Consider the following 23,466-nt stretch of genomic DNA (forward strand, 5'->3'; position numbering starts at 1 on the left):
ATATATACTAAATATATGTAAAAATATTAAATACCGTAAAAATTATAAAAATATATATCATATTACTAATATTATATATTAGTATATAAAAGTGTATGCAATATATACTAATATATTTTTAAAATAAATTTTTAACTTGCAGTATTTTCTTTTAAAAAAAATTTTGATGGTAAAAATAATATTTTATCTTTTAAGGTATTTATGCTAAAAATCCGATATTTATATCCATTTCCTCTTGTTCTTCTAAATTTTGGCCCCCATCGAGCTATTATAACACGAGAACTGGACTTTGCTAACATTATAAAAGCCTAGGCTACTGTCTAAACCCAACCCAAATTACAACACTCTAAACAGATTTTAGGGTTTCCTCCAAAAGAATAACAAAGGCTAAAAGCGTAAATTCAAAACACAAAACTTCCCTCTCTTCCCCTCCTCAATAAAACCACTTCTCTTTCTTTTATATCCTTTACCCATCGGCCGCCACCTAAGAAACCCTAATCCCCAAAGCCCTGAAAAAGAAACCCAGAAGCCGAAATGGGTCGTGTAATCCGTGCCCAACGTAAGGGTGCAGGCTCCGTTTTCAAATCCCACACCCACCACCGCAAAGGCCCCGCCCGGTTCCGGTCCCTAGACTTCGGCGAGCGCAATGGGTACCTAAAAGGAGTGGTGACCGACATCATCCATGATCCGGGTCGTGGAGCTCCGCTTGCAAAGGTAACATTTAGGCATCCATTTAGGTACAAGCACCAGAAAGAGCTGTTTGTTGCAGCAGAAGGGATGTACACAGGTCAGTTTGTGTACTGTGGAAAGAAGGCAAATTTGATGGTGGGAAATGTGTTGCCTCTTAGATCAATACCAGAAGGAGCTGTTGTTTGTAATGTGGAACATCATGTTGGCGACAGAGGTTCTTTTGCTAGATGTTCTGGTGATTATGCTATTGTTATTAGTCATAATCCTGATAATGGAACTACCAGGTATTTCATTTTGTTATTTTACTTCTTTTAATGTTATTTTTTGGCGGGTTTTATTTTATTTGACTAATTAATGGATCTATAACTGAGATTAAGATATTTTTGTATCGAATGAAATTTTGAATCTTGGAGCTTAAAATTAGACTGAAATGCTGAGATGGGGTTTGTGAATAATGGCATACTGAATTGGACTTATAATTGTTAAAGATGAATTGCAACTTCTTTTGACTACTAGCTAATTATTAACAGCCGACCAAATAGTTTTTCCTTATGTTATTGGAAAAAGTATTTCCTTTTATCATTTTTAATAAATAAGAAAATCTTCAAGTTTTGATCTATCAAGTTTCTCTTAAGTATTCCTGTTTTCAATTTTGATTATTCATCAATCTTTCTAACCCTTTTGGATTGCCTTCATTTCCCAGAAGTGCCTTTGACACTTGGGCTGTTTTAGAGACTCAAAATGGAATATAGAATGACGCCTAGTATTGTGGTTTCATATTTGAACCCTTGGATGATAACAATTGGCCCTACTCTACAACTGAGGGCAATTTATAGAGTAGAGTTGTCTGAGTTGGGTAACTTATCTTGGTGGAATTTGGCTAAAACTAGGGAGTTTTCTTCATAGTTATTAGCTGCCCATTTCATGTGTAGACTATAGTTCCCTTGTGGAAATTCTTGCAAGTAACAGTTATGGTTAGTAAAAAAATTTGGTTTTGCATTCTCTTCAACGTATAATTACTTTTGGATCATGAATGAAAGTGGACTTATATGATGATGTGTACAATCTCCTTTGACACTGAAGGCCAATTTGTTTGTAGAATATCTTTGAAGTGAATCTTGAATGGCAGTTAGGTGCCTGAAAATTGTCTTACTGCATTGGAACTTTATTTTAGTTCTCTCCAAACTCAAAAAGACCGTTGGGACAGTTGCTTACAACAATTTTTATCTAGCTTTTGTATTAGCTATCTTGTTTCAATGGACTATTAAGATATGGATATCGTTAGTCATTACATTGTGATATGATGTGAATCTTGTATTGGAACTTGTACAAGTTTACATGGATGGCTGAAATACCTGGAGTTTGATTCATTGATTTTAGGAATGAGAAAAATACTCATTCTAATCTCATAATAGCCTGTAAAACTTTAGCAAATTTAGCTCCTTTCATGCTGTATGTGTCGAATGACCAGTTGGCGAATTATATAATCTTTTCTCACTATATCTACACTATATGTAGAACATAGAAGCTTTTGGTTTGGTCAGATGAACAAAATAGTCTGCCTCATGCACTATTTCAGTTGTTGGCTCTTCTTCTAAATATATCAATAGGGTCTATGTACCTTTGAAATATTAGCAATTGTATTGAGCCCAATTGCACTTTGGCTAATTAGAATAACTGCCTAAAAGAATTTAATATAGTTGAAAGGCATGCTAAGGTTTAGATTCTTTTTTATTTATTTTTTCTTATTTAGTTTAAACCATGCCACCCAGACAATTTAGATATACAGTTTCAATGTTCCTTGTCATCAACTGCTGGCTTAACATTTCTTTTGCGTTCCTTGATGATTTTGTGCGTGACTGTTAACTGTGTTTGTCTAGGATTAAGCTTCCTTCTGGAGCCAAAAAGATTGTACCAAGTGGCTGCCGAGCTATGGTTGGTCAAGTTGCAGGTGGAGGGAGAACTGAGAAGCCTATGTTGAAGGCAGGAAACGCATATCACAAATACAGAGTGAAGAGGAACTGCTGGCCCAAGGTTCGTGGTGTTGCTATGAATCCTGTGGAGCATCCCCATGGTGGTGGTAATCACCAGCATATTGGACATGCCAGTACTGTTCGGCGAGATGCTCCTCCTGGACAAAAAGTTGGTCTCATTGCTGCAAGGAGGACTGGTCGTCTCCGTGGACAAGCTGCTGCTACTGCTGCAAAAGCTGACAAGGGTGCATAAATTACTAGCTGAACTTCTATTCTGGGGTGTCGTAAGTTTAGAAAGTTTTGCAGTTGCAACATTTCAAGTTCTGTTATCCTCGGGATATATTACTTTGGATAGTTTTCTTTTATCTGGTGAAGGACTTCAGCACATATTCCATTTTTGTTAGAAATTCAGTACTTGATTTGGTTCATCCTTTCTTTTGAGTACTGCATCATTTTATCTCTTTTTTTGGTTTAATTTTAATTAAAAATAAACCACAAAATGCACTGACAAGTAAATCGTTAAGCTAAAGATTAGCAGCCCTGAGATAGTATCTTGGGTTAAATTATGATTGCAAGTCGTTCTTAAAGGGGATGAAAAGGGGGATCAAAATGGAATAAGAGTGCAACAGTGTGTAGAAGCTGCTGTGATTAATGTTTGGGGGAATAAATCGCGGGGTAATGGCTGAAGTTTTGATTGGGCCCGAAGGCGATTTAGTATCTTAAATATGTATTGGGAACCGGTTACATGGGCTCTTAAATTGATTGGACAAAAAGTAGTTGGGCCATATAAAATTGTCATATTATAGACTTATTGGATAAACAGTAGATTTTATGTAGGGTTATTTACACAAATATCTTTTTTTAAATATATATTATATTTATATCTTATAAGAAAAAAGCTTATAAAAATATGTTTTTCAAAGAAAAAAATTATCATATCTAAGAAAATCGAATGGATTCGGTCACCAGAGCACTTCTAATTTATAGACTCTGTAAAATTACGCTCAAATCATTATCCACTTAAAGTAAAAAATTCCAGTTACTCTACGTTTTAAAAAAATGAATCCAACTATGTGTTTCTTTCTTTCTTAGAAAAAAGCTGCAACATTCTTCCTTCAATCAGCAAAATTTTCATCTTTTACCTATAACATCAAATCTTCTTTTTTATTCTTTCACTACATAAACTTTGAAAAAACGAGAAAAAGAATCGGCAACAGTCTTCCTTCAACCTTCAAAACCTCCATTTTTATCCTGCAATAGCAAAGTCAGCGTGAAAGAAGTTAGAATCCATCAATTTTTTTCTTAAAACTACATCTGAAAAGAAAAAAAACTGCTTCTCCTCTTATTTCTTCGACAAAAGTTGCTACAACATAAGTATGGAAAATCAACAACAATAAATATGAAGATTCATTAAGAATAAGAGTTTAAAGGCAATTATTTTCAATTAAAACACTCAAAAAAAAAAATTACAGATTTAATTTGTTAAATATATAGAGAAAAAATAATATTGTACAACATTGTATAATATTTATGAAAAATAAATTAAGAAAAGAGAATTTTTGTTATTTATTAGATGTAGATATTAAGTTAATGACTTATTTATTAAATATTTAAAACATCTAATTTAGAAAAATATTATTGAATATAATGATTCTTTGAAAGATAGAAGACAATCAAACACTACTATTCTACAAGGAGCTCAAAAAGATAGAACTAAATTGTACAAAATATCCTTTATGCATAACAGTTTTGAATCAAGAAAAGGAAAACAAATTCTTCGATTCAACCTTCACATTCTAAAATAGAAACATACCAACGAATGAAGCAGGTCCATCAAGATAAAAAATGGAAACATAAAGAAAATCAATAAATGGAGAACAAACAGAGAGGATTTTAGATGCACTTGGATATGCGATTTAAATGAGCCCGGAAATCAATCAATTTCCCATCAATGAGTCTGAAAACCTGAAAAACTCAAAAACATACTAAAGTGCGATCAAACAGGAATAAATATAACTCAAATACATGAATAAACGATTGATAAAAAATTAATAAATATGCATAGAATCATCTACATCAAACTAACCCACACTTAAGCGTTTGCTTGTCCTCAAGCAATCAACAACTCACTCCTCAAACAGATACCAAATAACTCAATCAAATACTTTGCAGGAGGTTAGCTCAAAACAAGTCTCAAAACTCCGTGACGAATTTTCTTGAAATCCCCATATCATTAAATCCTTGAGACAGAGAAAAAAGTTAACAAAGATACTAAAATTAAAATGATAAACCATCCAAACTGAGAATTCGAGAACTATGCCTTACAAGATGTCACTCAAAACACACAAGTGTATATAGGTGAAAGAATATCGTCAAGCTCTCAACGCAAAAGTACAGAAAAAGGTGCTTACCATAAGCTTGCTTATAGATCCGATCTCCACTACTGTGAAATAGTTAATAAACATGATAAAAGGGTATTGAGCCAGGTTGTAATGGGGTTAAGGTAGGGTACGGAGAAATATGGAAAGTGAGCTGAAAGTTGCTGGAAAATTATGCAGGTAATGCAAGAATATAGCCAAGGATCAGATGCTGTACCAAAATTGAACACTAAGTTGCTCTAATAATAAGATGATGCTCGAAATATATTATTATTATTATTATTATTATTTTATTTTTTTCCTTTTTTTTTAATCCTGCAACAACAGATAACGCAGGATGAAGTAATACAATGCTCAATCAAAGTAGTAAAATGATATGTACCATTTGGATTGAAGGTAGCATCTACAAAAAATCTAGTAACTTAGTGAGTATATGCAAATTGATCCAAAATGAAATGCAGCATAAACGTACATAATTTACAACAATACTGGTAGAAAGAATAGTAGAATGAATAAAAGTGATAAAATGAGTGTGAGAGGTAATGAAAGAAAAAGGCTAAGGCTCAAAATGGGTTCAGGGTTAGGCTTTTGGCCAAATTGTATAATTCCTAAGTGCCCAAATCATCTCATGACTATAAAAAATTCATGTAATCTCAAAAGTCATCACAAAGCAAGTTCTAGAAGCAACGATTTTGCACAATAATAAAAAACAGAAGGAGCACAAAAGCCTCACCATTTAAGTGGGATAAAATTGCATAAATTCTCAAACCAAAGTTTAAACAATCAAACAATCTAATAAGCATCAATATTAATAGTGTTTTATATCCGAGATAAAGTAAAATGAAAAAAATAAGGAAAAACACCAGTTTTACCTGGCTTGATTGAAATTAAGAGATTCGTTCATTGCCTTCTTTCAACAAGATTCGATAAAAAACTATACGGGTATCCATTTAAAAGAGAAAAATTATCAACTACTTGATTAAAATAAAACTCAAGATAAGGACAGTAAGAATGAATGGACTCAATCAATAAGGGAAATGAAAGCAAGATAAAAACAGCAGAAACAAAATTGATACCTGCACAAAAATAAGGTACCTACCCCACACTTGAGAAAAACACTGTCCTTAGTGTGAACAAGGTAGGCACTCCAGAAAGAAATAAAATACGCACAAAGAAACAAATTATGGGAGTCCACAAAATAAAACAATAAAAAAAACTGGAAAACTAAAAGAAAAACAAGACAACAGAAAGAGATAGAAACTAGGAAGTCTACTGGATACTGCCCTTGATGTGTGCTTTAACACTCCAAAATATGTTAGTCCTCAAAATTATGCATGAGCATCGAGTAAGCTAAATCCTGCAAAACTCAAGAATAAACACATCCCAAGCAACATCTAGTAAAAGGTTCAATAAAATAAAATCTCCTCAAAATAAAACAAACTAAAAACAAACTGAAGTATCTAACTAAAAAAATAACTACATAAATAAAAAGATGTCCAAAAATTCAAAAAGCATAAATAGATTCGGGAATGTCTCCTGAAGGCACTTCTTTTTGTTCGAGTCGTCTAGCTGGACTCTGCAGTAGCATTGTTGCATTGCGGGCAAATTGAGAATGTGGGCTCAAAGTAAGTTGGGGCTCGAGGCATATAAGAGCAATGAAAAGGTCCGATGTGTGCGGTAGATGACTAAGGAGGTGCTCTCTGCACCGATTTGGGATGTCCATTCATCCACTTCGAATTCCGGCTAAGTGACTTATCAAAAACAAACTTGTAACTACCCTTCTCGGGTCTATCATGGCACAAAGTCTCAAATTAATACAAGTTGTTTTCTTCAGATGAATAACACATATTAACAGGGAAAGAAACATGTATAGCATCATCCATTTGTACATCCTGTGGTTGTTTATTACATGCTAGACCAATTCCATCAATACTACAAATGGCATGAACATGGTCGGTGGAAGAACTATCAAATGGGGGTAAGCTAAAAGTAACACAGTCATCCCCTACATTAAGTTCTAACTTTCCCTCAAATACGTCTATTTTAGCTCTAGCTGTAGCAAGGAAAGGTCTCCCCAAAATTAGTGGTACACCATGCTCATTATCCATATCCATAACCACAAAGTCCACAGGAATTATGAACTTATCTACCTTGACTAGCACATTCTCCACAATTCCCCTAGGAAGCTTAACAGAATGGTCAGCTAATTGAATGCACATCCTAGTGGATTTTGACTCCCCCAAACCTAGCTTATTGAACAATCTAATAGGCATGACATTTATGCTAGCCCCCAAATCAGCTAATGCATCATCAACACAAAAATTACCTAAAGTGCAAGGAATAGTGAAACTCCCTGGATCGTGACATTTCTCTGGCAACTTGCTTTGAAACACCGCTGAGCACTCCTTATTAAGCTGAACATAGGCTACCTCCTCCAACTTCCTTTTTTTGCTAAGTATGTCCTTTAAGAACTTGGCATACTTCGGCATCTGCTCCAATGCATCAATAAAAGGCAAGTTAATATACAGTTGTCTAAAAATATCTAAAAACTTACTGAACTGCTCTTTCGCCTCTCCTTGTTTGACTCTAGCAGGATAAGGAATCTTAGGTTGATATTCCCTGACTGGAATTGATTTCACCTTTTGTCCCTCAGGTTCCCTAACCTTACTGCTCGCCTCAACCTGCACATCAATAGTGGAGTCGTCAAAAAAATGGGCTTAGAAGGAGCTGAAACTAACTTACCTAAATGCAAAGTGATGGCGTTCATGTGCTCCCTCGGGTTAGACTCAGTGGTGCTAAGGAGCGCTCCTTGCTGCCTCTCAGACAACATCTTAGAGGTTTGGCCAATCTGGGTCTCCAAGTTCTGAATCGAGGCCTGTTGGTTCCTAAGTGCACTATCAGTTTGCTGAAACCTCATCTCCGTAGACGTTACAAACTTCATTTTAAGCTCCTCTAAGTTTGACTTCTATTCCAGTGGAGGAGGAGCTTGTGCAGGCCCAGCTGGCTGTTGCGACGGCTGCTGATGAAGTCTTTGAAAACCAGGTGGACCCTGAGCATTATTATTCCTCCAACTGAAGTTGGGATGATTGTGCCACCCGGGGTTGTATGTGTTAGTGTAAGAATCGTTCTGCTACCTGGGGGCATTCCCCATATAGTCAACCTGCTTAACATCAGCAGACACAACAGAAACAGATGGAAAAGTAGCGGAAGACGAAGCAAACATACCTCCTGCAGTATAGTTCGTACTGTAATGTGGGCCACCACAAAACTCGCAGCCAACGTTCGCTGCATGAACCGGCATCTGGAGTTGGTCAATCTTCTTGGCTAGAAGCTCCATCTGAGCTGCCAAGGCTGCTGTAGAGTCCACTTGGTTGACCACTCCCTGTCTTCCTGGTCGGCTCCTAGAGGATTTCCACTAATAGTTGTCCATGGCCATTTCCTCTATCAGGTTCTGAGCCTGCTCGGGCGTCTTACTATTTAGCGCCCCACCTGCTGCAGCATCCACCATCTGCCTCGTTGCAAGGTTCAACCCGCTGTAGAAGGTCTGAACCTGCATCCACACTGGCAATCCGTGATGTGGGCAGCATCTCAAAAGATTTTTAAACCTCTCCTATGCATCGTACAAGCTTTCATCATCAAACTGCACAAAAGAAGATATGTCATTTCTAAGTTTAACAGTTTTAGCGGGAGGAAAATACTTATATAAAATTTTTTCGGCCAACGCCTTCCAGGCAGTAATTGTTTGCTGTGGAAGGGATTGCAACCATCTCTTAGCTCTGTCCCTCAAGGAAAATGGAAACAATCTCAGCCGAATGGCGTCATCGGTTGTTCCATTTATCTTAAATGTGTCATAAATCTCCAAAAAATTAGAGATATGTGCATTGGGATCCTCGCTGGGCAATCCTCCAAACTACACACTCTGCTGGATCATGTGGATAACATTGGCTTTTATTTCAAAATTTTTGGCTGCTACAGCAGGTCTGACTATACTAGTTTTCGTCCCATCCAAAGATGGTCAAGCAAACTCGTACATCGTCCTCTGATCATCGTCATCCTAGGGGTTGAGGTTCTCCATCGTGTCAACTCCTTAAACCTGAATTGTAACTCTGTCCTCCTCCTCAACTGCCTGCAAACATCGTCTCAATAATCTAAGACAGTGCTCCAGGTCAGATAAGGGTGCTATGGGATCAGGGTTAGAGCTCCTAGTCATAAACTACTTGAAACCAACAACTAAACAACCACCAATCAACAAAAACAATAAAATAAAAAAAATAAAAATAAAGAATAAATAAATAAATAGATAATTACCAAATTAACACAAAAACAATTCACTCTAGTTCACCATTAATTCCTCAGCAACGGCGCCAAAAACTTGATGGGCTACTGATGCAACCTACACTTAAGGCAGTGAACCTATCGATGCGGTCTAGCACTAGTGAGTATCAAGGTCGTATCCCTGGAGATCGGGTGAACCTAAAGTTACTACTGTTCGCTATGTTATCTAGTCTGAAATAAGGTGTGAGAAGTCTAAATTAATTAACTAATGCTTATGAATGCATGATGTGTGCACTTATGCAACCTACACTTAAGGCAGTGAACCTATCGATGCGGTCTAGCACTAGTGAGTATCAAGGTCGTATCCCTGGAGATCGGGTAAACCTAAAGTTACTACTGTTTGTTATGTTATTTAATCTGAAATAAGGTGTGAGAAGTCTAAATTAATTAACTAATGCTTATGAATGCAAATAAAGGAACAATCACAACTGACAATCGAAAGACAACCGTAATAAAGAAGCAAACCCAAAGGGGACCTAAGTGATGGAATTCTAAGGTTGATTTTATAAACTGCCAATCTTGCTACCCGTGCCTAAATCCTGAATCGAACTCCGCTCCTCTCTCGAGCTCACTAAGTTCCTAAATCTACACTAACCTAATGGAATTTCTTCCTATCAGATTATTACAAATTAGCATTAAGCGTGATTTAGTACTATTAAGAGTTGTTAATTCTTAATCCGGTGAGTGAATTAACCTTATCTCTAAGTGTTAACTACCAGTTCTTACTATTTAATTTCCAGTTGTAAAAAGCATTTCTCAATTTCAAGAAATAACCCAAAAGACAATTAATTTAACGTCTCAAATTAATTGAATCAAATTTTATTACTAAACAGTAAGAAGATTACAAAAATGGCAGATAAAAATCTAATATTTAAACACAAACCATCAACAAAGATAAACCCCAATGGGTTTGGCAGTTCTAGCTACTCACAATGAAAGAAATAAATACAAAAGGAAATAAATAACAGAAAAGAGAATGAAACATATAACCGCTCTTCTATCGAATCGAAGTGGGAATGTCGTAAGTGCCAATTCTGAAACCAGCCTCAAGTATGGATCTCGGATGTCTCGGTCAATCGTCTAGAAACTTCAATCTTTTCTTGAATCCTCCAAATCAATCCTTTGAACTGACATTAGTCTCCTAAAATGTCAAGAACAGAGGTGCAGAAGTGAGGGGTCGAGCACGTAGAGAAATCCAGAAATTAGAAACAAAACCCTGTCTCATTTTGCGTGCGCCTATTTATAGGGAGAAGTGCCATAGCCGTGCCACGGTCCATGCCATGGCTCATGCAAATATGCACGGCTGTGCCGCGGTCCGTGCCATGGCCCATGGATATATGCACGGCCCGTGCAACGGGCACCAACCTCCATTAAATGCCAAATTTTCAAAATTATCCAAGGTCGTGCAAAAGCCTCGAAATGCGCATTAACAAAGAATCGACTCTGATAACATCTAATATGCATGAATCATCCAAATATCTTTATTTCTACCCATAAATCAATCAATATCTATCAAAGAGTCTGAAAACCTAAATAATTCATAAACATACCAAAGTGCGATCAAATAGGAATAAATATGACTCAATTACGCGAATAAACGACTATAAACAGTCAATAAACATGCATAGAATCATCTACATCAAACTACCCCACACTTAAGAGTTTGCTTGTCCTCAAGCAATCAACAATTCTCTCCTCAAACAGATACCAAATGACTCGATCAAATACATTGCAGAAGGTCAGCTCAAAACAAGTCTCAAAACTCCGTAACGAATTTCCTCAAAATCCCCAAATCACTAAATCTTGAAAAAGAGAACAAAGTTAACAAAGCTACTAAAATTAAAATAATAAACTATCTAAACTAAAAATTTGAGAGCCATGCCTTCCAAGATGTCACTCAAAACACACAAGTGTATAAATAGGTGAAAGAATATCGGCAAGCTCACAACGCAAAAATACAGAAAAATATGTTTACCATAAGCTTGCTCATAGATACAATCTCCACTACTGTGAAATAATCAATAATCATAATCAAAGGGTCTTCAGCCAGGTTGTAATGGGGTTAAGGTAAGGTATGGAGAAATATGGAAAGTAGGTTAAAAGTTGCTAAAAAATTATGCAAGTAATGCAAGAAAACAACCAAGAATCAAATGTTGTACAACACTAAGTTGCTCCCATAATAAGATGATGCTCGAAATGAACTAAGAGGAAATTATATATACATACATTATTTTTATTAATATATATATACATATTTTTTTTTCTTTTTCTTCTCTTTTTTTTAATAGTAGGATGAAGTAATACAATACTTAATCAAAAGTGGTAAAACGATAATGTACCATTTGGATTGAAGGGAGCATCTACAAAAAGAATTCTAGCAACTTAGTGAATATATGCAAATTGATCCAAAATGAAATGCAGCATAAACTTATATAATACCCAGCAACAATAGTAGAAAGAATAGTGGAATGAATAGAAGTGATAAAATGAGTGTCAAGGTGAATTACAATGAAAGAAAAGGCTAAGGCTCAAAATTGGTTTACTAATGGAGAAACAGGGTTGAGCTTTTGGCCAGATTGTGTAAATCCTAAGTGCCCATATCATCTCATGACTATTAAAAATTCATGTAATCTCAAAAGAAATCACAGAGCAAGTTCTAGAAACAAAGATTCTATGCAATGCTCACTCAATAAGAAGAAAAGGAGCATAAAAATAATGATGCCCAATTTGGCTCAAAACCCCACCATTTGAGTGGGTAAAAATTGCATGCTCTCAAACCAAAGTTCAAACAATCAATCATAATAATAAGCATTAATATTAACAATGTTCTATATCTAAAGATAAAGTAAAATGAAAAAAAAAATAAGGAAAAACACCAATTTTACCTGCCTTGATTGAAACTAAGAGATTCGTTCATCGCCTTCTTCCCAATAAGATTCGATAAAAGCTATAAGGGTCCATTCAAAAGAAAAAAAATCAACTACTTGATTAAAACAAAACTCAAGATAAAAATAATAAGAATGAACGGACTCGATCAGTTAAAACAAATAAAATTAAAATAAAATTAAAACAGCAAAATAACATCCTTCCAGAAGTTCGAGATTACAAAATAAGTACCTGCACAAAACTCAAATACCTACCCCACACTTGAGAAAAACACTATCCTCAGTGTAAAACAGGTATAATACCCCACATGATCCAAAATAATTCAATAATTATAATTAGAACAAGATTAATAGCATCCATAAATAAAAAGAATAAATAAATAAAGAAAAAGAAATTAAACTATCTAGAAAAAAAAACTAGAATCCTCAATCCTCAACATGATCAGCCCGACCACCCTGGTCCTGCTGGGTGAAATTTGGAGTGAACAAAGGATCATCAAGCTGAGGAGACATTGGGGCATCAGCTCTAGTAGAAATACTCAGAACTGGGGCAGGGGCAGGCGGTAGTGGAGGAGAAGAAACGGACAAGTGGGTATCACCAAAACTGTCAAAGAAACCCGCAAGGTCAAAGGGTGATACCGGCACAGACGGTGGTTGAGGCGTAGGCGCATGTGCTGGCACATGAGAACTAGATACTCGCATCCGAGCCAACTGCTGAGAGATATCCTGTAAAGAAAAATGGAAACTGTTATGGTCTTCTCTCATCTCGGTGCATAAGGCCACAAGGTCATCCCGAAGAAGTTGGGTGGCATGTGACTGTGTCTGAAGCATCTCGCACAAGACTCTAACTGAATCTCTAGCTTCAGTACGGAAAGTCTGTGTAAGATCCTACTGTTGTGTCATCCGGGCCTCCATCCTATCCAATCTAGATGCTATGGATGTGCCTGTTGATTGATTAAAGAACATAGATGGGTCAGGAAGATCAGTGGGCCTAGATGAGGGACGTGGTGGGGGTACAAGCTGCTCCTCGGTAATGTCAACATCATCATCATCACCCTCATCAACACCATCGCCACCCGTCTGGCTAGCTGAATTGGAACCTGTCAAGTGGTACTCGAAACCGCTTGAGGTAGACTCGGTCCGAGTAACCATCCGCATGTTGTACATTTGCTGTGTTCTAACAGCTAGCATAGAACCCGATTCTATCATACTCTGAATAGCGGCTGGAGTCAACACCCCCATATTCCTAGCTAGCCTAGTCACATATGGTCCAAAGCTAATAACTGCCTTCCTAGCCGATCTCTGAATCCCATCCATCTGTGCAGCCATCAGAAACCCTAAATCCAAATAGGTCCTCTACCGAATATGCTAGAGTAAAGCAACATCAAGCTTATTTAGAGCTCCCCAACTCTCACCCCTACCAGCCAATGTGTGAGGTATCTCAAACTATCTGAAATACATGAAGCCTTGGTCCGGCTCGAAGAGAAAGAGCGTCGAACCACCCTAATATCCTCCCAATACGAATCTATATATGTCCCTAAATGTCTAACTGCTTGATCAAATAAATCGGAATCTACCTCTGCTCTAGTCCATATCCCTAAAGCTATTCCAAACTCAGCTAGGGACATCCTGTATGTTCTGCCAGTTACCCTGAAAGAAACTGTGTTTGGCGAAGCAAAGTCCCTAACAGCTGGTTGAAGCCAAAAGGTGCCGAAGAACTCCAAAGTTAGCTCTCTGTAAGTAGGCTCTCTAATGTCAAAAAACCTATTCCATGGTACTGTCTCTAGCAAACTAGAAATTTCTTCAAAAAGCCCAACATCTCTCAGGGCCTGCCAATCGATGCACCTCCCAGTCAGAAGTGTCTTAGTCCTTACCACTCGAAATCGATCAATATGCGCCTGGTTGGTGAAGATCAAGTAAGGATGCCTGCCAGCTGCAGGTGTAGGGACAAGTCGAGCTCGGGTTCTCGGGTGATCGGTTGCCCGAGGTTGTCGTCCAGAAAGTAGTGTAGCAGTTGTCTGGCCTGAGGTTTGGTGACTAAAAGAACCATCCTCAACTCTAGCTCGCTTCCCAGCGGCTCTCTACTGATCGTCGGCCATACTTTTATGATAAAATGCAATGTTAGATAGCAACACAAGTAGATCGACCATGTTCAATTTACACAAAATTTAATAGAATTTCGGCAGTATATCAAATTGGTTGTTAACCCAGGAAGCTAGGGGTAAGGTACCCTAACCGCCGAAATCCTGCAAGGCTGAAAATATAGGGTGCAAAGGGAGAACAAAATAACAGATAATTACAAATACAATGCCCAATGGCATTTCAGTACATAACATCACAACGTACCCAATGGTAGCACATCCAAAGCGGAATGAGGACAAAATAAATAAAAAGTAATATGAAAACAAAAATGAAAAATAAGGGCAGGAAGAACAAAATTAAAAATAACACAAATAAACAATGGAATATGCATTAAAGTCGGAAATGACATACCTGAGGTGAAAAAGAAAAAATGTGATTCACAGGAAATGAAACTAGAATGAGAAAGCAATGATACGGAAATCAACAAAAGTATAAGAAAAACTAAATGACAATCATGTATGAACGGAAAAACAGAACAAGCAAGATTAAGTGTAAAATACATATTACTTACTGCGATTGTCTCTGACGAAGTAGAATAGTAGATAAAAAGTACGGAAGGAGAGAAAAATTGGCCAAACCAGGGAAATGATGAAAAACTTCGTTTTAAATAGGGTTCGTGCACCGACCGTGCAACGGACCGTGCGTATGCGCACCGGCCATGCAAATGCGCACGGGCCGTGCAACGATTTGTGCTAATATGCGCGGGCCGTGCAACTGGCCGTGCGTATATGGGCCCGAATTACACATAAAAATATTTATATTTTTCCGACACTAAATATATTCAAAAACTTTGAAACAGAGGAATAAAAACAAATTAAGAACATACTCAAGCAAGTAAATCAAAATAAATAAAGTCCAAAGAAAAATAACGAAATAACAAAAATAAAAAAAAAAACAAAAACGTAAAAGCATCGTCAAAATCGAATGTACAAAAATACTTATTTTTGCTGAGTCCTAAGCTTGACTCATCCGGATTAACCTTCTTATGCATACAAAACTAGGTCAACTCGTTGCTCACCATTCAATGAGTTACCATGGTAAAGTTTTAATCGATGCCCATTCACTTTGAAATCTCCCTTCCCAGGATGATGCAACTCCACCACTCCATGTGGAAAGACCTGTCTGACCTGAAATGGTCCAGACCACCGACTTTGCAGCTTTCCAGGAAACAGACGAAGGTAAGAGTTGTACAGCAACACTCGATCCCCGACTTGAAACTCCTTATGCCCACGAATCCTTTGATCATGCCATTTTTTCGTTCTTGCTTTGTAAGATAACGAGTTTTCGTACGCCTGCTGGCGCCACTCATCTAGCTCACTCAGCTGCCACTATCACTCCTTACCTACAGAATCAATATCAAAGTTACAAGTCCTAAGGGCCCAAAGTGCCCTATGCTCTAACTCAACAAGTAAATGACATGACTTTCCCATAAACAAGGCGATAGGGCGTAAAACCTATAGATGTCCTAAAAGCAGTCCTAAACGCCTATAATGCATCATCTAACTTAAGAGTCCAATCCTTCCTACTAGTACTAACAGTTCTCTCTAAAATACGTTTAATACCCCTATTAGTTACCTTAACCTGCCCACTAGTCTGGGGGTGATGGGGAGTAGAGAACCGCTGAGTAACTCCATACCGCTTAAGTACCTTCTCTAATTGGGTGTTACAGAAATGTGTTCCTCTATCACTAATAAGCGCCCTAAGTGTGCCAAACCTAGCAAACAATTGCTTAAGGAACCTGCAAACAACCTTGGCATCATCAGTGGCCAAAGCCTGAGCTTTAGGCCACTTAGAGAAATATTCAATAGCAACCAGAATGTACTTATTACCATATAAAGAGGGAAAGGGTCCCATGAAGTCGATGCCCCAAACATAAAAAATCTCAACGACTTGCACACCAGTTTCGGGCATTTCATCACGAGAAGAGATATTACCTGCGCGCTGGCAAGGGTCACAAACCTGAACAAATTTTCGTGCGTCTTGGAAGAGCGTAGGCCAATAGAATCCTGCCTCTAGCACCTTCCTCGCTGTATGGTTTGCTGCTTGATGACCTCTAGTGGGTCCCTTATGGCAGTGCTTCAATATTTGGAGAGTCTCTTCGCCATATACACAACGGCGAATCACCTGATCTGCACATACTTTAAACAAAAAGGGATCTTCCCAAATGTAGTATTTCAAATCGGCGAAGAATTTCTTCTTTTGCTGATAAGTCATACCCTTTGGTAGAACCCTAGCAACCAAATAGTTAGCGTAATCTGAAAACCAGGGAGTATCAGTGTATACCTGAGTGACATATAAATGTTCTTCTGAAAATCGATCATCTATGGTTGTCTCATCAAGTGCATCCAAGTGAGGATTTTCCAATCTCGATAAATGGTCCGCTGCCAGATTCTCTGCGCCCTTCTTATCCTTGATCTCGACATCAAATTCCTGTAATAAAAGAATCCACCGAATTAATCTCGGTTTCGCATCATTTTTCAGGAATAAGTACCTCAACGCCGAGTGGTCCGTGAAGACGATGGTTTTGGAGAGAACGAGGTATGATCTAAACTTGTCGAAGGCGTAAACAACAGCCAACAACTCCTTCTCTATGGTGGTGTAGTGTTCTTGGGCTCCTGTCAAAGTCTTGCTAGCATAGTAAATGGGTTGGAACTTCTTTTCAATCCTTTGTCCAAGCACAGCTCTAACTGCATAATCACTAGCATCGCACATCAGTTCAAAAGGCAGCCCCCAATTAGGAGAAACCATGATTGGGGCTGTAGTTAGAAGTTTCTTAAGTAACTCAAAAGCTGCCAAGCATGTATCATCAAAAATAAAAGGTACATCTTTAACTAACAATTGAGTGAGAGGCCTAGCAATCTTAGAAAAATCTCTAATAAATCTCCTATAAAACCCTGCATGGCCCAGAAAACTCCTAACAGCCTTAACAGAACTAGGAGGAGGTAGCTTAGATATTACTTCTACCTTAGCTCTATCCACCTCCATCCCAGCCTAAGAGATCTTATGCCCTAAAACAATCCCCTCTCTCACCATGAAATGGCATTTTTCCTAGTTTAGTACCAAGTTAGCCTCAATACACCTAGCTAACATGCGCTCAAGGTTTGCCAAACAAAGAGAGAAAGAATTACCAAAAACAGAGAAGTCATCCATAAATACCTCCATAGACTCTTCAATCATGTCCTCAAAAATAGCCATCATGCACTGCTGAAATGTAGCCAGTGCATTGCACAGTCCGAATGGCATCTGTCTATAAGCGAACGTCCCATAAGGGCAGGTGAAGGTAGTCTTCTCTTGGTTCTCGGGTGCAATAGGAATCTGAAAGTAACCTAAAAAGCCATCAAGAAAACAATAAAACATGTGACCTGCTAAACGTTCAATCATCTGATCAATGAAAGGAAGAGGGAAATGATCCTTCCGAGTTGCATCATTAAGCCTACGGTAATCAATGCAAACTCGAAAACCTGTTACCATCCGAGTCGGGATCAACTCATCCTTCTCATTCCTTACCACTGTCATGCCTCCTTTCTTGGGTACAGCCTGCACAGGACTCACCCACGAACTGTCAGAAATGGGATACATCAAACCTGCATCAAGAAGTTTAATTACCTTTTTCTTTACCACTTCTTTCATGTTCAGATTGAGTCATCTTTGAGGCTGAACAACCGGCCTGAAACTGTCCTCCAATGAAATCTTATGAGAGCAGAAACTTGGATTTATGCCCGGGATATCGGCTATCTTGAAAGCAAAGGCCTTCTTGTACTTCCTTAGAACTTCCAACAGCATGGTTTGTTCTTCAGGAGTTAGATCGGCTGCTATGATTACTGGTAAGCGCTTCTCTTCATCCAGGAAGGCATAAACCAAGTGGCTCGGTAACTCCTTTAGTTCTAAGACTGGTGGGTCCTCGAATGAAGTCTTTACCTTCTGCACCCCAGACCTGTCAAGAAAAAGATAGGGATCAGTTGACAAGCTCGGCTCAGAAGCCAATAAAACAGCGAGTTGCTCCAACACTTGCTCGTTGGACAACTCCTCCTCGTCCTCAGCTAATGCTACCTGCAAAGGGTCAGAACATAAAATTTCTTGCAAATGGGACTCAACCACATCATCAATCACATCAATAGAATATACAGTATTATCATAGTCCAGTGACTATCTCATGGAAGTGGCTAGGTCAAAGGTAATGGTCTCATCATCAACTCTAAGCTTAAGCTTTCCATCGCTTACATCGATAACAACCCTCGATTTAGCTAGGAAAGGCCTACCCAGGATAAAAGGCACAGTGCTTTCACCCTCCATATCCATTACCATAAAATCCATAAGAAAGATAAATTTATCTACCTTTACAAGTACATCTTCAACAATACCTCTAGGAATTTTAACAGTCCTATCTGCTAACTAAACACTCATCCTAGTAGGTTTAGGTTCATGCAACCCTAATTTGCAAATAAACTAGTGGGCATTAAGTTAATACTAGCTCCTAAATCAGCCAATGAACCACTAATTGATAAATCACCAATCATACAAGGGATAGTAAAACTCCCTAGATCTCGTCGCTTGAGTGGCAGTTTATTCTGGAGAATAGCTGAACACTCCTCATTAAGCACTACCTGACCAAGATCCTCCAACTTCCTCTTGTTGCTCAAAATCTCCTTTAAAAACTTGGCGTACTTCGGCATCTGTGAAATTGCCTAAACAAAAGGTAAGTTAATTTCCAGCTGCTTAAATAAGTCAAGAAACTTACTATATTGCTTGTCCACCTTATCCTGCCTCAACCTTGCAGGATATGGAACCGGGGGCTGATGCTCCCACACAGGGCTCTTTTACTTGTCTTCTTTCTTTCTCTCATTCTCTACCACCTCAAGGTCTGGTCCTTCCTTAGCCGGCTCGACCTGCACAATTGTATTATCCTTATCAGCTAAAGGCGAAGAACCAGTCAATTTCTTACCTGAACGCAAGGTGATAGCCTTGCAATGCTCCCTCGGGTTTGACTCTGTAGTGCTAGGGAGCGATCCTGAAGGTTTCTTTGAAAGCATCTTAATTAACCTTATCTCTAAGTGTTAACTACCGGTTCTTACTATTTAATTTCCAGTTGTAAAAAGCATTTCCCAGTGTCAAGAAACAACCCAAAAGACAATTAATTTAACGTCTTAAATTAATTGAATCAAATTTTATTACTAAACAGTAAGAAGATTACAAAAATGGCAAATAAAAATCTAATATTTAAACACAAACCATCAACAAAGATAAACCCCAATGGGTTCGGCAGTTCTAGCTACTCATAATGAAAGAAATAAATACAAAAGGAAATAAATAACAGAAAAGAAAATGAAACATATAACAGCTCTTCTATCGAATCGAAGTGGGAATGTCGCAAGTGCCAATTCAGTAACCAGCCTCAAGTATGGATCTCGGATGTCTTGGTCAATCATCTAGAAACTTCAATCTTTGTTTGAATCCTCCAAATCAATCCTTTGAACTGACGTTGGTCTCCTAAAATGTCAAGAACAGAGGTGGAGAAGTGAGGGGTCGCGCGCGTAGAGAAATCCAAAAATCAGAAACGGAACCCTGTCTCGTTTTACGTGCACCTATTTATAGGCAGAAGTGCCATAGCCGTGCCACGATTCGTGCCATGGCCTGAGTAAATATGCACGGCCCGTGCCGCGGTCCGTGGCACGACCCGTGCAACGGCCCGGGCAACGGGCACCAACCTCCATTAAATGCCAAATTTTCAAAATTGTCCAAGGTCGTGCAAAAGCCTCGAACTGCGCGTTAACAAGGAATCGACTCTGATAACATCTAATATGCATGAATCATCCAAATATCTTTATTTCTACCCATAAATCAATCAATATCTATCAAAGAGTCCGAAAACCTGAAAAATTCATAAACATACCAAAGTGCGATCAAACAGGAATAAATATGACTCAATTACGCGAATAAACGACTATAAACAGTCAATAAACATGCATAGAATCATCTACATCAATGCAAATAAAGGAACAACAGCAACTGACAATCGAAAGACAACCGTAACAAAGAAGCAAACTCGAAGGGGACCTAATTGATGGAATTCTAAGGTTGATTTTATAAACTACCAATCTTGCTACCCGTGCCTAAATCCTGAATCGAACTGAGCTCCTCTATCAAGCTCACCAAATTCTTATACCTGCACTAACCTAATGGAATCTCTTCCTATCAAATTATTACATATCAGCATTAAGCGTGATTTAGATCTATTAAGAGTTGTTAGTTCTTAATCTGGCAAGTGAATTAACCTTATCTCTAAGTGTTAACTATCAGTTCTTACTATTGAATTTTTAGTTGTAACAAGCATTTCTCAATGTCAAGAAACAACCCAAAAGACAATTAATTCAACGTCTCAAATTAACTGAATCAAACTTTATTACTAAACAGTAAGAAGATTACAAGAATGGCAAATAAAAATCTAACAGTTAAACACAATTCATCAATAAAGGTGAACCCCAATGGGTTCTGCAGCCCTAGCTACTTATAATGAAAGAAACAAATACAAAAAAAAAATAACAGAAAAGGAATTGGAACATGTAACCCCTCTTCTCTCGAATCGGAGTGGAAATGTACAAGTGCCAATTCTGAAACCAGCCTCAAGTATGGATTTCGGATGTCTCGGTCAATCGTCTAGAACCTTCAATCTTTGCTTGAATCTCCCAAATCAATCCTCTGAAACGATGTTGGTCTCTCAAAATGTCTAGAACAGAGGTGTAGAAGTGAGGGGTCGCGCGCGTAGAGAAGTCCAGAAATCAGAAGCGGAACCCTGTCTCATTTTACATGCTCCTACTTATAGGCAGAAGTGTCTTAGCCAATGCCCTGGCTCGTGCCACGGCCCGTGCCAATATGCACAGCCCATGTAAATATGCATGGCCGTGCAATTGCCCGTGCGAAGGCCTCGAATTATGCGCTAATCAAGGAATCAACTCTGATAAACATCTAATATGCATAAATCATCCATATAGCTTGGTTTCTGCCCGGAAATCAATCAATTTCCCATCAATGAGTCCGAAAATCTGAAAAACTCAGAAACATACCAAAGTGCGATCAAACATGAATAAATATGACTCAAATACACGAATAAACGAATGATAAACAATCAATAAATATGCATAGAATCATCTACATCAGGTTGCATCAGCACCACGTACGCACCGATATGAATTTAAGTCAGGTAATAGAAGAATGGTTTAGGATTTACCCTGGTCGAGTTTAACTCTCTAGGCTGAGTAAAGTGAGTTGCTGGAGTAAAGGTCCCTCATTGAGCATTGCTCTCTAGGCGTCACCTTAATTGAAAAGTTAAATGACCAGACTGGATTTAAGGATCCTGGTCGAGCTTCACTCTCTCGGTGCTAGTTCTGTTAGAACAAGAGAGCCGAAAGGCTAAGACTGTTTAGTAATAGAGATTAGGGTTCTACTGAAGTACTTCATCCCGTAGTATGTGAAATTTATTTTATAGAAGTATGGCATGACACATATTTTTGCATGACTTAATATTTTATGTTAAATTAAATAAATTTATTATTGAAGTGTTTGTAATTATTTTTGGATATATGATTTTAACTCACTCCCGAGACTGACAGTCTCATTAAACTATTTTTAAAGTGTGGTTAGTTTTTTCGCAGTTCTTTTCATTTAGCTACCCGATTCCTTCATCTTCGGGTTTAATGTAACTGATTTTATTGGTATGTTGACTTTTAAAATTCTAGAATCTCCGCAGTAGGAATTTCGGATTTATCATTTTATAATTTCATGTAAATTCCGGTCTTGCCTATTCATGCTGGCAGTCCACATTCTAAATATGTAGAACCTGATGGTTCAGACTAATTGTGGATCAGTGCTATTGGATTGAGGTTTGCTTAAGTTAATGAATGGACAGGCTTACTACGGGATTTGGTGGCCTTACGCCTACCCATTCCCTAGTGCTAGTCACGGGCCACAGGTCGGGCGTGACAACTACCAAGTTTTTAACCTAAATAGATTATTCTTTTACATACCAAGGCCCAATTAAGTCTTTCTATTCTAAGTGAGTCCATTAATTGATTTTAAACATAGCAAATTTCCGCTAAGTCTATATGAAATTTAACTTAAATCTAATTTACTATCTCTTTAATCTAATGGACTCTAAGTTTCATGCCACAGTCTAATTTTTAAGGTCTAAATCTAGATGTCTATTTTTAATTAACAATTAGGTAATCAATTAATTACCATACATCATCAAAATAAAGTAAAAAATAAAGCATAATAAGGAAAGAAAATAAATATAACTATTACAACCGTTCCTACCACAACTAGAATTCTTACATTTAGAGACAAATGTCATCCATCTGTAAATAGCGACAATATAATAATAGATTACCGACCACCAGGTTGGTTATGAAAATAGCAACAGTGCAGTGACGAAGATATAGCGACTGACACTAGGCCATTGCTATTTAGGGCGCCAAATTTTGGCGCATAAACTAACAACATACTTACGATGGAGAATTAGCGATGGAGTGCTTGCTTTCGCTAATTACCCAAGGAGGCTTGAAACTTTGGCGCCTTTCCTGTTAGTTTAGCAATGAATGCGTCGTCGATAACCTGGCTCATCTAGTGATAGCGCGGTATCATTGCTAAGGGCAACACATAGCGACGGCGTGCTAACAGCTTACCAACTCATATGGACATATAGCCAACGGGAACTTCATGAACCTGAACCCAAACCTGGATGTGATACAAAGAATGATAGAAGGTACCTTTCCTTTTTGCAAGTGATGAAGGATTAGGACATGAGAATTGAAGGTCCAGGGACCACCCTCCATCACCCGTTTCAAATCTAGAGGATGATAAAACTAGAAGAGAAAGAGATCATCACTCAGGTCTTTGATTGAAATATCTTTCTCTGGCCTCCAAACACTAGCCATCTGATGCAATAAAGAGTTAAATTTGTCTCCTTATCGATTGAGAAACAACTGATTAAGCAATACTCATTGAACTCTTGAGACTCCAATGACTTCTCTTAGGGTAAATCTAATTGCTTACCTTCATCAACCATAA

At 37.9% G+C, this 23,466-nt stretch overlaps 1 protein-coding gene and 1 non-coding gene across 2 annotated transcripts; both read left to right on the forward strand.

Annotated features, from left to right (window-relative positions):
* Positions 1 to 350: 350 nt before the first annotated feature.
* On the forward strand, positions 351 to 3,091 carry LOC8276873 (60S ribosomal protein L8). Its single transcript, XM_002515642.4, has 2 exons — positions 351 to 974; positions 2,571 to 3,091. Exons 1-2 carry the CDS (start codon positions 535 to 537, stop codon positions 2,914 to 2,916), a joined length of 786 nt encoding a protein of 261 aa, XP_002515688.1. The 5' UTR covers positions 351 to 534; the 3' UTR covers positions 2,917 to 3,091.
* A 5,516-nt stretch (positions 3,092 to 8,607) lies between these two features.
* LOC112534276 lies at positions 8,608 to 8,714 on the forward strand. Its single transcript, XR_003078573.2, has one exon. It is a non-coding gene; the product is annotated as a small nucleolar RNA R71 (small nucleolar RNA).
* The last annotated feature ends 14,752 nt before the right edge of the window (positions 8,715 to 23,466 follow it).

This window comes from Ricinus communis, chromosome 7 (assembly GCF_019578655.1).
Source record: "Ricinus communis isolate WT05 ecotype wild-type chromosome 7, ASM1957865v1, whole genome shotgun sequence".
NCBI lineage: Eukaryota > Viridiplantae > Streptophyta > Magnoliopsida > Malpighiales > Euphorbiaceae > Ricinus > Ricinus communis.

Excerpts from the sequence above, each read along its gene's own strand:
- LOC8276873 (XM_002515642.4), top strand. The coding sequence starts at position 535 with ATGGGTCGTGTAATCCGTGCCCAACGTAAGGGTGCAGGCTCCGTTTTC. Across the intron at positions 975-2,570 it reads CCTGATAATGGAACTACCAG|GATTAAGCTTCCTTCTGGAG; the intron begins GTATTTCATTTT and ends GTGTTTGTCTAG.